Source organism: Xenopus tropicalis, chromosome 1 (assembly GCF_000004195.4).
Source record: "Xenopus tropicalis strain Nigerian chromosome 1, UCB_Xtro_10.0, whole genome shotgun sequence".
NCBI lineage: Eukaryota > Metazoa > Chordata > Amphibia > Anura > Pipidae > Xenopus > Xenopus tropicalis.
This window is the reverse complement of record NC_030677.2, coordinates 42,230,826-42,244,109: the sequence shown is the minus strand read 5'-3', so window position 1 is coordinate 42,244,109 and position 13,284 is coordinate 42,230,826. Positions and strand designations below refer to the sequence as shown.

At 41.9% G+C, this 13,284-nt stretch overlaps 1 protein-coding gene across 2 annotated transcripts in view; it reads right to left on the bottom strand.

The window, feature by feature from the left end:
* zdhhc2 (zinc finger DHHC-type containing 2) overlaps nucleotides 1-9,595 on the bottom strand; it is a 50,393-nt gene extending 40,798 nt beyond the window's left edge. The window contains exon 1 of one of the 2 annotated variants that reach the window (XM_012964998.3): nucleotides 8,908-9,595. In XM_012964998.3, the coding sequence (XP_012820452.1) occupies nucleotides 8,908-9,034 (127 nt within the window). In that variant the 5' untranslated portion in view covers nucleotides 9,035-9,595. 2 annotated transcript variants of the gene reach the window in all.
* Nucleotides 9,596-13,284: the final 3,689 nt, after the last annotated feature.

The following is a 13,284-nucleotide window of genomic DNA, read 5'->3' as shown; positions in this document are numbered from 1 at the left end:
CTGATTTTGTAAGTTTGTCCAATGACAAAGAAATGAAAAGTCTCAGAACAGTATCATTTCAATGGTAGGTTTATTTTAACAGTGGCAGATAGCACATCAAACGTTTCTTGTAATTGATGACCAAGTTTGCGCACATTTTAGGAGGAATGTTGGTCCACTCCTCTTTGCAGATCATCTCTAAATCCCTAAGGTTTCGAGGCTGTCTCTGTGCAACTCTGAGCTTGAGTTCCCTCCATAGGTTTTCTATTGGATTAAGGTCTGGAGACTGACTAGGCCACTCCATGACCTTAATGTGCTTCTTCTTGAGCCACTCCTTTGTTGCCTTTGCTGTATGTTTTGGGTCATTGTCGTGCTGGAACACCCATCCACGACCCATTTTCAGTTTCCTGGCAGAGGGAAGGAGGTTGTCGTTCAGGATTTCACGATACATGGCTCCGTCCATTTTCCCGTTAATGCGAATAAGTTGTCCTGTGCCCTTAGCAGAAAAACACCCCCAAAGCAAAATGTTTCCACCCCCATGCTTGACGGTGGGGACGGTGTTTTGGGGGTCATAGGCAGCATTTTTCTTCCTCCAAACACAGCGAGTTGAGTTAATGCCAAAGAGCTCTATTTTGGTCTCATCAGACCACAGCACCTTCTCCCAGTCACTCACAGAATCATTCAGGTGTTCATTGGCAAACTTCAGACGGGCCTGCACATGTGCCTTCTTGAGCAGGGGGACCTTGCGAGCCCTGCAGGATTTTAATCCATTGCGGTGTAATGTGTTTCCAATGGTTTTCTTGGTGACTGTGGTCCCTGCTAATTTGAGGTCATTAACTAACTCCTCCCGTGTAGTTCTAGGATGCTTTTTCACCTTTCTCAGAATCATTGACACCCCACGAGGTGAGATCTTGCGTGGAGACCCAGAGCGAGGTCGATTGATGGTCATTTTGTGCTCCTTCCATTTTCGAACAATCGCACCAACAGTTGTCACCTTCTCTCCCAGCTTCTTGCTAATGGTTTTGTAGCCCATTCCAGCCTTGTGCAGGTCTACAATTTTGTCTCTGACATCCTTGGACAGCTCTTTGGTCTTTCCCATGTTGGAGAGTTTGGAGTCTGCTTGATTGATTGATTCTGTGGACAGGTGTCTTTTATACAGGTGACTAGTTAAGACAGGTGTCCTTAATGAGGTTGACTAATTGAGTAGAAGTGTCTAACCACTCTGTGGGAGCCAGAACTCTTAATGGTTGGTAGGGGTTCAAAAACGTATTTCACTCAATGAAATGCAAATCAGTTGCTATCTTTTATTTAAAGTTATTTTTTCGATTTTCCTTTTGATGTGCTATCTGCCACTGTTAAAATAAACCTACCATTGAAATGATACTGTTCTGAGACTTTTCATTTCTTTGTCATTGGACAAACTTACAAAATCAGTGAGGGGTCAAATAATTATTTCCTCCACTGTATATACTGTATATTTTCTTTTTATTTAATATAAATAAAGGCTACGTTTTAACAATTATCTTTCTTTCCATTTTTCTCAGATGGTCAATTTACCTGATATAAGTTTGGGCAATGGTGCAGTTGATTGAAGTCTAAAATGGGACCACCAGTTATGGTGTTTCCTTATTCTCTCCTTTTTGTACCTAACCAACTCACACTAAAAGCTCAGAAAATTATACATTTTCTATTCTAGGTAACTGAGCTTTTGACTTAAACCAGAAGGCTATACTTTAACAATATAAAATATTGCACCAAGAGGTGTGGCTATAAGAAGAACCATACAGTATATTTATCCTGCTTTTGGGGGTGTTATTAATGGGCCTAGTTGGGGCACTAGTGTGGCAACAGACAAATCACCAAGTGGATTGCAAGTAGCCAGTCCTTTCAGTGACCATATGTCTCTTCCAACATTTTGATTGAGAAAACAGCAGCAAAGGTGACATATACCATAAGATTTGCTCGATTGGTGAGGTTGCCAAATGAGTGGATCTTTCTCCCAATATGCCCATCTTTCACCTTTCTCCCAATATGCCGACTTATTATCATTATGGTTATTTGATTGTTTGGCCATAGGGTCAAACAATGGAATTACCACAATGGAATAGGAGCTATCAGAGCGAGGGCTGCATCAATGAGCCAATGTCCTTGATTCGTGGGAAAATCAAGCCTGATCAATTGACATCTGACGAAGTTTCGGTCAGATATGGGTGGGTAGGCCCGTCGGGGGTGCTCATACATGGCCACATTAGCTGACAATTTGGCCTGAAGGACCCATATTGGCAGCTTAAATATGGCCTTAAGGACCTCTGCCTATCCACAGTGCAATTAAATGATGGTTCAGCACTCAACGCAAGTAGGTTTCTTACTCTCTTCTAAAACTGAGTGGATCTCATTTACTAACCAAATACAAAGAACAATATGGCACTGATTCAGTAACCACAGGCCTTTCATTGTTACTATTTCCCCATTCCACTTTAAAGTGTGGTTAGCCACATATTTATTATCCTAGGTCAGGTATAAAAGGAGCACAAATCATGAAGAAGATGCCAGTGCACTATATTTCTTAAAGTCCCATTTTGCCACAAAACCATCTGTGCCTACTGTGCCGCTGCCTTAAACTTAAAAGTCAGAAAATGTACAATTATTAAAAAACTCCAGCTGCATCAGCTTCTTATTATTCATTCTTTTCAACTGAGAAAAGTGTTGCTTGGAGCATTATTATACTAGCCTTTCATGTCTGGAGAGACTGGCTGTGGGTACATTATTATTATCTCCCAATGCAGTATATTTAGTGATTCTCTTGATACGTAGGGAGGTCCCACTTAACTAGTATCTCAGATCAGGAAATAGGTTTCCCAGAGAGAGATAAATGTGTCGCATTTGTAAACAGAGCAACCATAAATATAGGGTGCCAGCAGTTCCTGTGGCTGCATAATGGCTAATTTTCATAAAATGTGGTCACTTTCTGATTAAAGTAAAGTAATGTATGCTGCCACGCCGAGATATATAACTAAACAAACTGCAATTTGCTCACACTACAGTTAATTGATTTCAAAAACTAAAATCTAAAGGTGGCCATACATGTAATAATCTTATGTGGCAAGGTCTTTCACCTATTTGCCAACCTTTACATGGGCAATGTCAGGATCTGAAAGGAGAGAGTCAGCTTTTATCAGCCTGTATTTGGCCACCTTGTATTAAGTGATGCTGATGAGACCAGTGTATATCTAAACTGGTCGCACTGCTATATAGTGATCAATGGCTTCTACAGATCAATTGCTTTAATCAGAGCAATATGGCCATCCATGGGAGCGGTAACAATGTGGAGATACCAATCCAGTTAGCCAGCTGGTCTATTGGTTGGCTGTCTTGCAAGTCAGTCTCTGTACATTGCTCCATAGTGGAGGTTGTCAAACTTTATTTAATGCCCCCTTGAACCCTTGAAGGTCAAACCACTGATTGCGCCCCCATTAATCTATGAAATGACATCTCCTGACACTACAATGAGCACAGTGGCGTAATTATAGAGGAAGCAGACCAGGCGCTCTGGGCCCCCAAATATTTTCTTAAGACATTATTGTCTAATGAATGAGTACAATGTTTTTATGGTTGTTAGAAGATGTTGTAATAGAAACTAATAAACTAAAATGTATATACTGCCCTATAACAGCCCTTGCTCTGCATACTGGATCTTGCTTTGAAAGACATTTCACTGTTAGGGCTCTGGAACACGGGGAGATTAGTCGCCTGCGACAAATCTCCATGTTTGCGGGCAACTAATCTCCCCCAAATGCCATCCCACCAGCGAAAATGTAAATCGCCGTTGGGATGGCATACGTGGCGGCGCGATTTCAGTGAAATTGCGGTAGTTGGCCGCGTATGCCATCCCACCGGCGATTTACATTTTCCAGCCTCCAGAAGAGTATTTCATGCCAACTGAAGGAAATCCTCATTCTTGCTGTAGGACCTTGCACTGTATATATATGTATATAAAATAACACATTTTCCTTCCTACAGCTACAGGTAGGTATAGTTAATTGTTTGAGTTAATCGTTTGGAGCGAATGGTGTGTGACTGTGTGAGTGAGATATGAAAGGCCAAGTGTGAAACAAGAAGGCAAGGGGGTCTAAGATTCAATCTGCTTTGCCTTCATATACATGTTTATTGGCCCCATACCCTGCTATTAATGCTTATAGCCCAATGTTCATCCATACAAAGGTTTTTTTTCCTTCCTATGGATGAACTAGAAGTTTATTAGGAATAATTTGAGCAAAGGGTAAACGTCCTAGACATGAGTAAGCCTCACTATTTGATGTTATTTATTCACTGTTGCTATATTATTAGGCCCCCTGAGGAATGTTCCACCCGGAGTGAATGGTGTGTGAATGGCCAGTAACAGGGTTGAAGCATTGATGTGGCGTTACTGCTTACATGTGTAAACATGTTCCAATTCAACCAATTATGAGACAGTGGGTATGGTATTGTTGCATTATCAGGTTATTTGGTCAAAGCTAAACTTATTCTGGCACTAATGGGGCTTTAAAATTTCGACACATTTTTGTTAATTTGCTGGCTAATTTTGTGGTTGTGGAGTTGTAATTGGAATCATGAATATTTTGCAAACAAAAAAGGGTGTGTGTTAGAAGGTGGAATGAATGACAGCTTCTTTAAGTAGGTGTTAGTTAAGGGCTCTGGCACATGGGGAGATTAGTCGCCCGTGACAAATCTCACTTTTCGTGGGCGACTAATCTCCCCGAACTACCATCCCACCGGCGAAAATGTAAATCCTTCCTTGAGAGGAAACTTCCGTGATTTTGTTGACTACATGCTCCAGTAAAACAAGGCAGTCAGCTATCCTTCAGCCTTCCCACAATGCCTTGCATGTTCTATAATTAACAGAGAAGGAGAATAACAGGCACAAGCAAGGCACTGTGGGAAATGCAGTTTTGGCTAGAAGCAACACTGATTGAATGGTGCATGTACCTGGAACCAGTATTATTGGGAATAGCAAAGGATAGACCTCTAAATTAATAAAATAAACTTTTTATAAGAAGTAATAATAATTGGAAGCTTCTCAACTGTAACTATTGCACTGACTGCCTTTATTATACTGTTATTGTCAACAGGACAGATTTGCTAGATCAATAACCTTTGTTAACTTTCACTCCCAATTTAAAAAATGATTTGTTTTGGTTGTGCTCATAAGAACAAGGAACTAGAATGTGTACTTTCAAGAAGAGCAAAACCCTAACGTGAAAGGTAGTAGAGCCCTAGCTAACCTCTCAGATCTGTTTTCTGAACTCTATAGCAAACTGATACTTTTGCCCTCACATCAATACCATTCTCTCTGAAAAACAATATTTTGTTAAATGCTTGCAGTCACAGCTAGCACTGAGCCCTTCTCTTGAGACTAATGTCCCCTACATACATAAAACCACAGGTACACCCTGATTAGACTATGAGTAATTAAACAAAGGGGTTAATTAATGGGTCACTTTAAGGGAAGTCACTCTATTTCTGTGCCAAAACAGCTCATCTGGAAATGAAGGTAGTTAGGTCACTGAAAAGTTTGGCCTTCAGACTTTGTTTGATTTTAGCCCCCTCGGCTGTCAAACATTTGGACCCTTTGCTCATAATGTGGTTAGAGATACATCAAAACATGGTTGTAATAGTCATTATGAGAGCCAGGGCCCCCTTTGCACTGGTTTGGGGCTCCCTAGAAGAGCTGTCCCACAGTTTGGGAACCATTGTTAGAGGCATCCCAACCCAAATGTCATTTTTTACAATTACATTTTATTTACCTGTAAATAATTGCTGTTTTCTGTTACTAAATCTGGCTTTCATAAAGGGTGATATTTAAATGTGGCACTGAGCTGTTTTCTCTGCCAGGCTATTCCCATCACCCTATTTATTTATCCTGTTGAGAGTTCCAGACCTTGGGCTTCAGACTGGAGTAATCACTTACTTTGGGTAACTGCACTAGGGCTCCTGCACTCATTACATAGGTGCTTTAGTAACTGATATGTATTGCTTTTTGGTTAGTAAAAAAACATTTCTTCATTTAAAATGGTTCATAGGCTAGTATACAAGAAAAATACACCAAAATGTCTTGGTGCACCCAATGATGAGTTGTCACCGCATGTGCAGGTTTCTATCCATAAACATATGAAAAGGGAAGGGGTGAGAGTACCGGCAGCTGAGGGAGTGTTGGGTGCTGCTGTTCTTCTTTAAAGGGCCACAGTAATTACACCACAGTACTACCATCTAAATGACTTTATTCCCCATCGTCCACTTCCCATACATGTGGCTTTATGGCAATGCACTGCTGGTCCTATTAAGCTGCTACTACTGAGTGCCAAAAAGCCATAAGCAGGAGAGACTGTTTTAACTGAAATGGTTCCCCATGATTGGACTAAACAAAACAGGCAACAATGCCATTTAAGTAAATATATATATATATATATACCATATATAAAAAATAAAGAAACAAAGTCAAAGTCACATCCAGTCTTTACTGGAAATCCACCGTGTCCAGTGCTGATCAGACGAACTGCTCCTACAATGCAGCCAAATGCTTTTCAGCAAAACCTATGAAGGCTTGGAAATTTGGCTCCAAAATGGTCTCTTTGCTTAGATATTCCAACAGCCTATTCACTTACTCCCGGCTGAGCTCTGTGCTTACAGATGGGAGCAGTGAGCAGTGATTCAGATACGCAGTGTATCCAATGTGACCTGAGAATAACTCCTACACACACTCACACCTATTATAATCTTTGACTGATGTTTTGTTGTTGTAGCAAGCAAATCCATTAGATATCTATTGCTATTATTACAATAGAAACAGAATACCGCACTCACAGGACTTAGTGAAAAAATAGTAGAATTTATTAAGAAACACGTCAATCTAACGTTTCGGCCGTGTCCACAGCCTTTGAGAGAAGCCCTGTGAGTGCGGTATTCTGTTTCTATTGTATACATCTGTAATTTGTATACTGCACCCAGGCATATGGGAGCCCACTTGCAAACCTCTGCCCTTTGTATCTTCACTGAAGCTACAGCCTTGTTATACTTTCCTGTTTTAACCCAAAACAACTAAGGTTAACTATCATCATGATGTAGACAGAGATATTCTGAGGCTATTTGAAAAGGTGTTTATTTGTTTAGACATTTGCTTTCAATTCTGCTTTTCTTAAGTCTAAAAGCGAAAATGTTACCTAGTTACTAGGTTCCCTGAGCTGACACCAGATCAATCCCTTGATTTTTATCACTCCTAATATTATTTATAGCTTATATTTCTCTGTACTGTTTATCTTCCTGTCTGTCATTTCCCCTTGGTTTCTAGGCAAAGCATGACCCTAGCAACCAAATTCCAGTTCCAACTTAGGATTTCTGTTTTTAGTTATTACATATTCAAGACTCCTTGCTGCAGCCCCTGACACCTGTCAGTATTGGCCATGCCCACTGCTGTACCCTGTGACTTCATGGCATATGCATATTACAGAGAGTGGACCTGTGAGGGTGGCAGAGTGAGAGCACACCAGGCATTACATTGAACGAACAGGTACATTCATCTAGGCAGAGTACTACTGTGGCATTATTATTGGCAATCTTTGCCTTAGATCCCATGAAGCTAGAGAGGGTTATCGTTTAGCTAGACCTCCCTCCATCACCTATGCCTAGCTGATCTCAGTACAGGTATGGGACCTGTTATCCAGAATGCTCAGGACCTGCGGTTTTCCGGATAAGGGATATTTCCGTAATTTGGATCTCTATACCTTAAGTCTGCTAAAAATAATTTAAATACTGAATAAACCCAATAGGCTTGTTCTGCCTCTAGTAAGGATTAATTATATCTAAGTTGGGATCAAGTACAGGTACTATTATTACAAAGAAAATTTTGAATTATTTGCTTATAATGGAGTCTATGGGAGATGGCCTTTCCGTAATTCGGAACTTTCTGGATAAGGGGTTTCCGGATAAGGGATCCCATACCTGTATAGGCAGGGAAGGCAGGGCTTGCTCCAGCAATGAATTAAAAAACATATATATTACATAACATATAAAATATATATTATGTTGGTTTACTGGTGCTATGGGAAACTGCTTCTGTGCTTCCCAGCAGCTAATTCTATGCCTCATTTGCCCCCATTGCCATCTGGTTTCTTCCCACCTCTACAGCCAAATCTTGTTCTGCCCCAGATGCAAGATAGTTAATGTGTATACACACCAATACCCTCTACATTAATTTAATAATAGCACTAACCGGCTGCAACTGTCCAGCATCATATGATGTGCACCAAAGGGACAGCTATTTGGGGCCACATCATTAGGCACAGACATGCAGTTTCCAGGGACATACAGTTAAAAGAAAAGACATTGGGGGCACTAAGGTTCTTGAATACAAAAAGAACACATTTTAATATGTATAAAGCCAACAATATTGAGACTTCACTTTGTTGGATCAATGATTCAGCACCTGTAGGAAACTCTATGAGTATACATTGCACATGGAAAGCGGATCACACTGGGAATTTATATATCTATTTTTTAAAGTTAATTTTGAAAATCTGTATATTAATCCCAATGACAAAATAGCCCAATGTCGAGCATGGAGGACAATTCACCCCCTATTAATGCCTTGGGGGGAATACAGTGGAAATAGAAGGTGAGGGAGAAAGTAAATAGCTAAACCCCTATTACAAGGCAATGGCATAAGGCAGAAAGCAGCACATTCACCCCCTGATTATTAAATACAAATGAGTTATCTGGAGACTTTAGTTGTGGGATGCAATGAGAGAAGCACCCTGAGAGCCATGTTATTAGTCTAAGTACCCTCTGAGGATTCATTAGCGGCCAATGAGGGCGCAGAGAGTAATTAGGGGCAGTGTGCGCCTATGGGGGGCTGCTGTACATTAGCTGACTTACCTATACACAGCTGGATCACATAGGCATAGTAGGACCAGCACACGATGATGGAGATAAAGAGCACCGGGATCCAGTACAGGCACCTCCTGCACCGCCGCCTCACACTGCTAGGGCCCGATGGCGCCATGATCCGGTGGGGGCTTCTTCATGGGCAGTGGGGGGTCCGTGTCCCTTCTCCCCTCCCTACAGTTTGGCTAAGGGGTCGGGCAGGGTGAGTGCCTGGGAGAGCCCAGTAGGAGTGAGTGCTGGAGAGGTGCAGTGCGTGTGTTTGTGTATGTGCAGCACCGACTCCTCCCCGACTCGCCCTCCCTCCTGTCCAGACACTTTCCCTGTGTGAGCCCAGGCTGCTGCAGCCTCTCTGCGCCCCGGCCGTGCGGAGTAAGGATTGTGCCTGCCTTCAGCAATTCATCTTAAACCCCAACTACATACGTTATAGATAGATTAAAATAATGCTGTATTTTGCTGTTATATACCGATATTGCCCAACCCCAGAGGTTTCATATTTTACCCACAGAATCACTAATATCCAAAAACATTTCACTGGCATTCTCCATACTGAGCAGACGCCCAATGGGGGTTTTGTTAAAGGACTTAGAAATAGGGAGGTGCCACCTGGTTGGTCTTCTGCTAGTCAGCAAGTAGAAAAGATACTTGATACTAATGTTAGAAGTAGTGAAGACAGGTAGAGAGAGGCTCTGTGTCTGAATGATCTCTACTGCAGCTGTCAAACACACATTAGTGTCTGTTACATGGCTGATTTACTAACATAAGCGCTAAATACTTGCAATCCTGTTGCCCATAGCAGCCAATCAGATCTTTGCTTTCAATTTTTAACTTGCAAGCAATTAATCAAATCTAAATGTTTAATGGCTGCGCCTGTCTACTACACTGGTTCAAATTTTGCAAAATACACAAATAATGGGGTTACCTTAGTCTGGGTGTTCAGCCTAGATTTATATATGTTGATTTATTTAAATAGTAATATTTGTATACTAGGCAGTGTACATTTTTTTTACAAAATAAGTGCCCACAGATAGTTTCCAATAAACCCTTTGCTTCCCAGCAGGCTCAGTACTGTAAGTATAGTAAGTAAATGTAATGTGCCGCCAGTGCTGCCCTCTGAGCCTTGTAGCAGATTTTATAAACACCATGAGCTGTAGGTGCAGCAGGACCCCAGGGGCAAGAGGTGCAGGTTAGTGGCCCTTAGTGCCAGGATTATGGTAAATTAACCCTAAGGTCTCAAAAATACCCAGAAGGAATTATCTCCCCGAAGTCATAGGTTAAATTAATATTTGTGCTATTATGGTGTGACATCACCACATGCTGTTATAGTACCCCCCCCCCCATTATATGTGGGGGTTTCCTCTGAGTGTAACCCATACTTAAAGGAGATATATTGGATAAATTGGAAAACCCTAATTTTGTGGGGCAATTATGAATAATATATGGTGCTGGTTTCACTTTGGGCTAAACATTAATCCTATCTGTAACAATGGCCCCTTTATTGGAGCTCCCAATAGATCCTCTCAGGTCCCTGTCTGTGTTTCAAAGAGGGGTGGGTGTGTCCTAACAGTCTCTGCCAGAAGCACAGTAGGAGGGGGAGAGCCAATCACAGCCCTGCAGTCACACAAGCACAGACAGGCTTTAGTTCCCTATCAGGTCAGCCTAGCTGCTGATTAGTTCCTATCCTACAGTGCCTGTACTGAGTGCTGCTGGTGCCCCTGCACATCCAGAGAATTCAGCCAGCAGGAAGTGGAACAGATGGGCGGGACTAGTGGGGTTTTTGTGGAATTTCTCAATAAATCAGTCAGAAACACAACTTTTTAAGCACAATCCTTCTATAGCTACAAGAGTATAATTCCCTGGTACATTGTTGATTTTTATAGGATATGTCTCCTTTAACTCTTTAGCAGCCTGAGGGGATTTTAGGAGTCCCCCTGGTTGCAGTAATGTTACATAAGAAAAACTTTTATTTTAACTGTCGATTTGTTGTCACATTGGATCCCCTAGGGCCCCCCAAGAAACTGACATTCAGCCCCAGACTCCATAAAAAAAGAAGTGACTAACAGTAACAAGAGCAATAAAAACCTATGTACATGGACAGAACAAATTATCACATTAAAAAAATGGGGGGTCTTTGATCATTTTGGAGTTGCACGGTGACATATGACACTTTCCATTCATGCCACTGGGAGGAATTCCACTTGTGTTTAAATCCAGTGCCACCCCAACCTGTGCCAATCAAATCAAGTAGAGACTCAGTAGCCCCTCATTCCTATATAATTGTAAACCCCACTGCAAACAGTCCTTTCATCAATTATAATTAGTCCTATAAAGCTATAAGGTCATGACTGGATTCTTGTATCTTCTACTTGTGTCTCTAAATATCCCTGTAACTGTAAGCTCTTTGGGCCAGGGAATAACTTTACATGAACAATTGTGCCTGAAGAGCTACACAAAAAGGGAAAGTCCATGTAATAACTAGTAGTTGTCTGTGGAGACTTCCACTTCAGGTTGGTGGGAAGCAGGTCTTTTGCTCATCATTTATTTCACATGGTGCCACTGTAGCAATGTTGTCACCATACGGTGAGACCATAACCCATAAGGTGAAGACCATAACCCATAGGGTGAAGACCATAACCCATAGGGTGAAGACTATAACCCATAAGGTGAAGACCATAACCCTAGCAGGACTCTGATGCAGCAGCAGATATTACTGTAACCTATTCTGTATTATAGCTTCTCCTCATTGTGTCTATACAATCATAGGCTCCTGTGATTGATTAGAGCGAGAGTAATGGATGCTTATTCATTATTTACTTGATTTTCTCATTAAAAAAAAATAAGCATCATTGCACAAATTAAGAAGAAAACATTTTATTTCAATTTAATGCCACTTTTGTGTATTCCCTCCACCCCAGTATTACTACTCACACTGTCTGGTGGGGGACTAATGATTTAAAATGGACTACAGTAGGCAGGGAAGGACCCATGTTAGTGTTGTATAGGCTGGCACAAAGCCTGTGGCGTATGGGCAGCCCGAAATCTGTCCTCTACCCTACCCCACCCACAGCATCACCGCATACTAATTCCTTCTTGTTGTGATGGCCATCACTTATTTATATACTCATGCTTGACCCGCCTTGCCCTCTCCAGCAACATAACAGTGGGTTTGCTGCAGTTAGTGAAATGAAGAAGGATCAGATCATGTTGGTTTCAGGACAGGAATCCTAAATTGTACTCTCTGTATAGCAATGCGGCTCCCCTGGTCCCCTCCAGCGCAGGAAAGGGAAGCACTGGGGGTGATGGAAATAGAACCAGCCTGGGATGCACTTAATGCATATGTACTATTATGTATATGTTGGAGTAGTAAATCTTACACAAAAGATTTGGGCAAATTCAAACCTTACCTGCTCATTCAGATTTGAGATTTGACACTAAGGATTCTGCCGGATCTAAACCCTACAAAAAGTGCTGGCGTTAGAAGGTTCTGGAGATATAGAAGCATTTACTGTAAATATGTGTGTGAGTGGCAGAGCACCCAGCAGGGAACATGCAGCTTTTCCTCTCTGTCTGCCACCGAGTTATTCACCCACAGCTGTGCCCAGCAGGAAGCAAAGGGGCAGCCCCCGGGGGCAGGGGTGGAAAAGTAGGCACCGTCCTATTCTCTATGCACAGTACATAGGCAAAGCCTCAATTCTGAAACAACTTGTACAATCTGTGAGGGAGCTGTCAGAGAATAATCAACCAAATATGTGTGTGTGTGTGTGTTGCCCAGGCTAAAACTTCATGACATTTCCTCCTTTAAATGTACTGCAGGTATACAATCCCCAGCTTTGGCTTCGTGCATGTTTCCCCTTTTTGTGATGCTTTTTATATGCCTATATGTGTCGCTTTCATAAGGGGGCACCACAGGGCTACATAGCTAGGTGCTTAAATTCCATTTGTCCTCAGTAAATTTATAGCCTAAAGTTTTGAGTAAAGCCAGGGTTGTATTTAGGTCCTGTGCTAGTCTGGACCTCCACCTGCCCAAATCCTCTGCCACTGCATTTAGCTGCAAGTGACTGGGCGCAGGTTATGGTGCATCTTCTTAAGCATCTTTTTTTTTTATAGGGCCACCACCCCACTAAAGCTGCTGCCGTAGGCAAGGGCCCCCCAGGGCTTGTGCAGACCTATGTCCCTGACCAAAAGCTTCATAAGCAAGTGGTGGAGCTCAATATACAGTAAATACATTAAGGCTACTGGTGATTTGACCACTGCCGTCCACAGAGGCCATAGACTTCTCTCATATACCTGTCATTATTAGTAATATAGTAGGAATATACACAGTATTGTCAGTGGGTGATAGATATAAATGTGACTTGCTTTGTAGTCAAG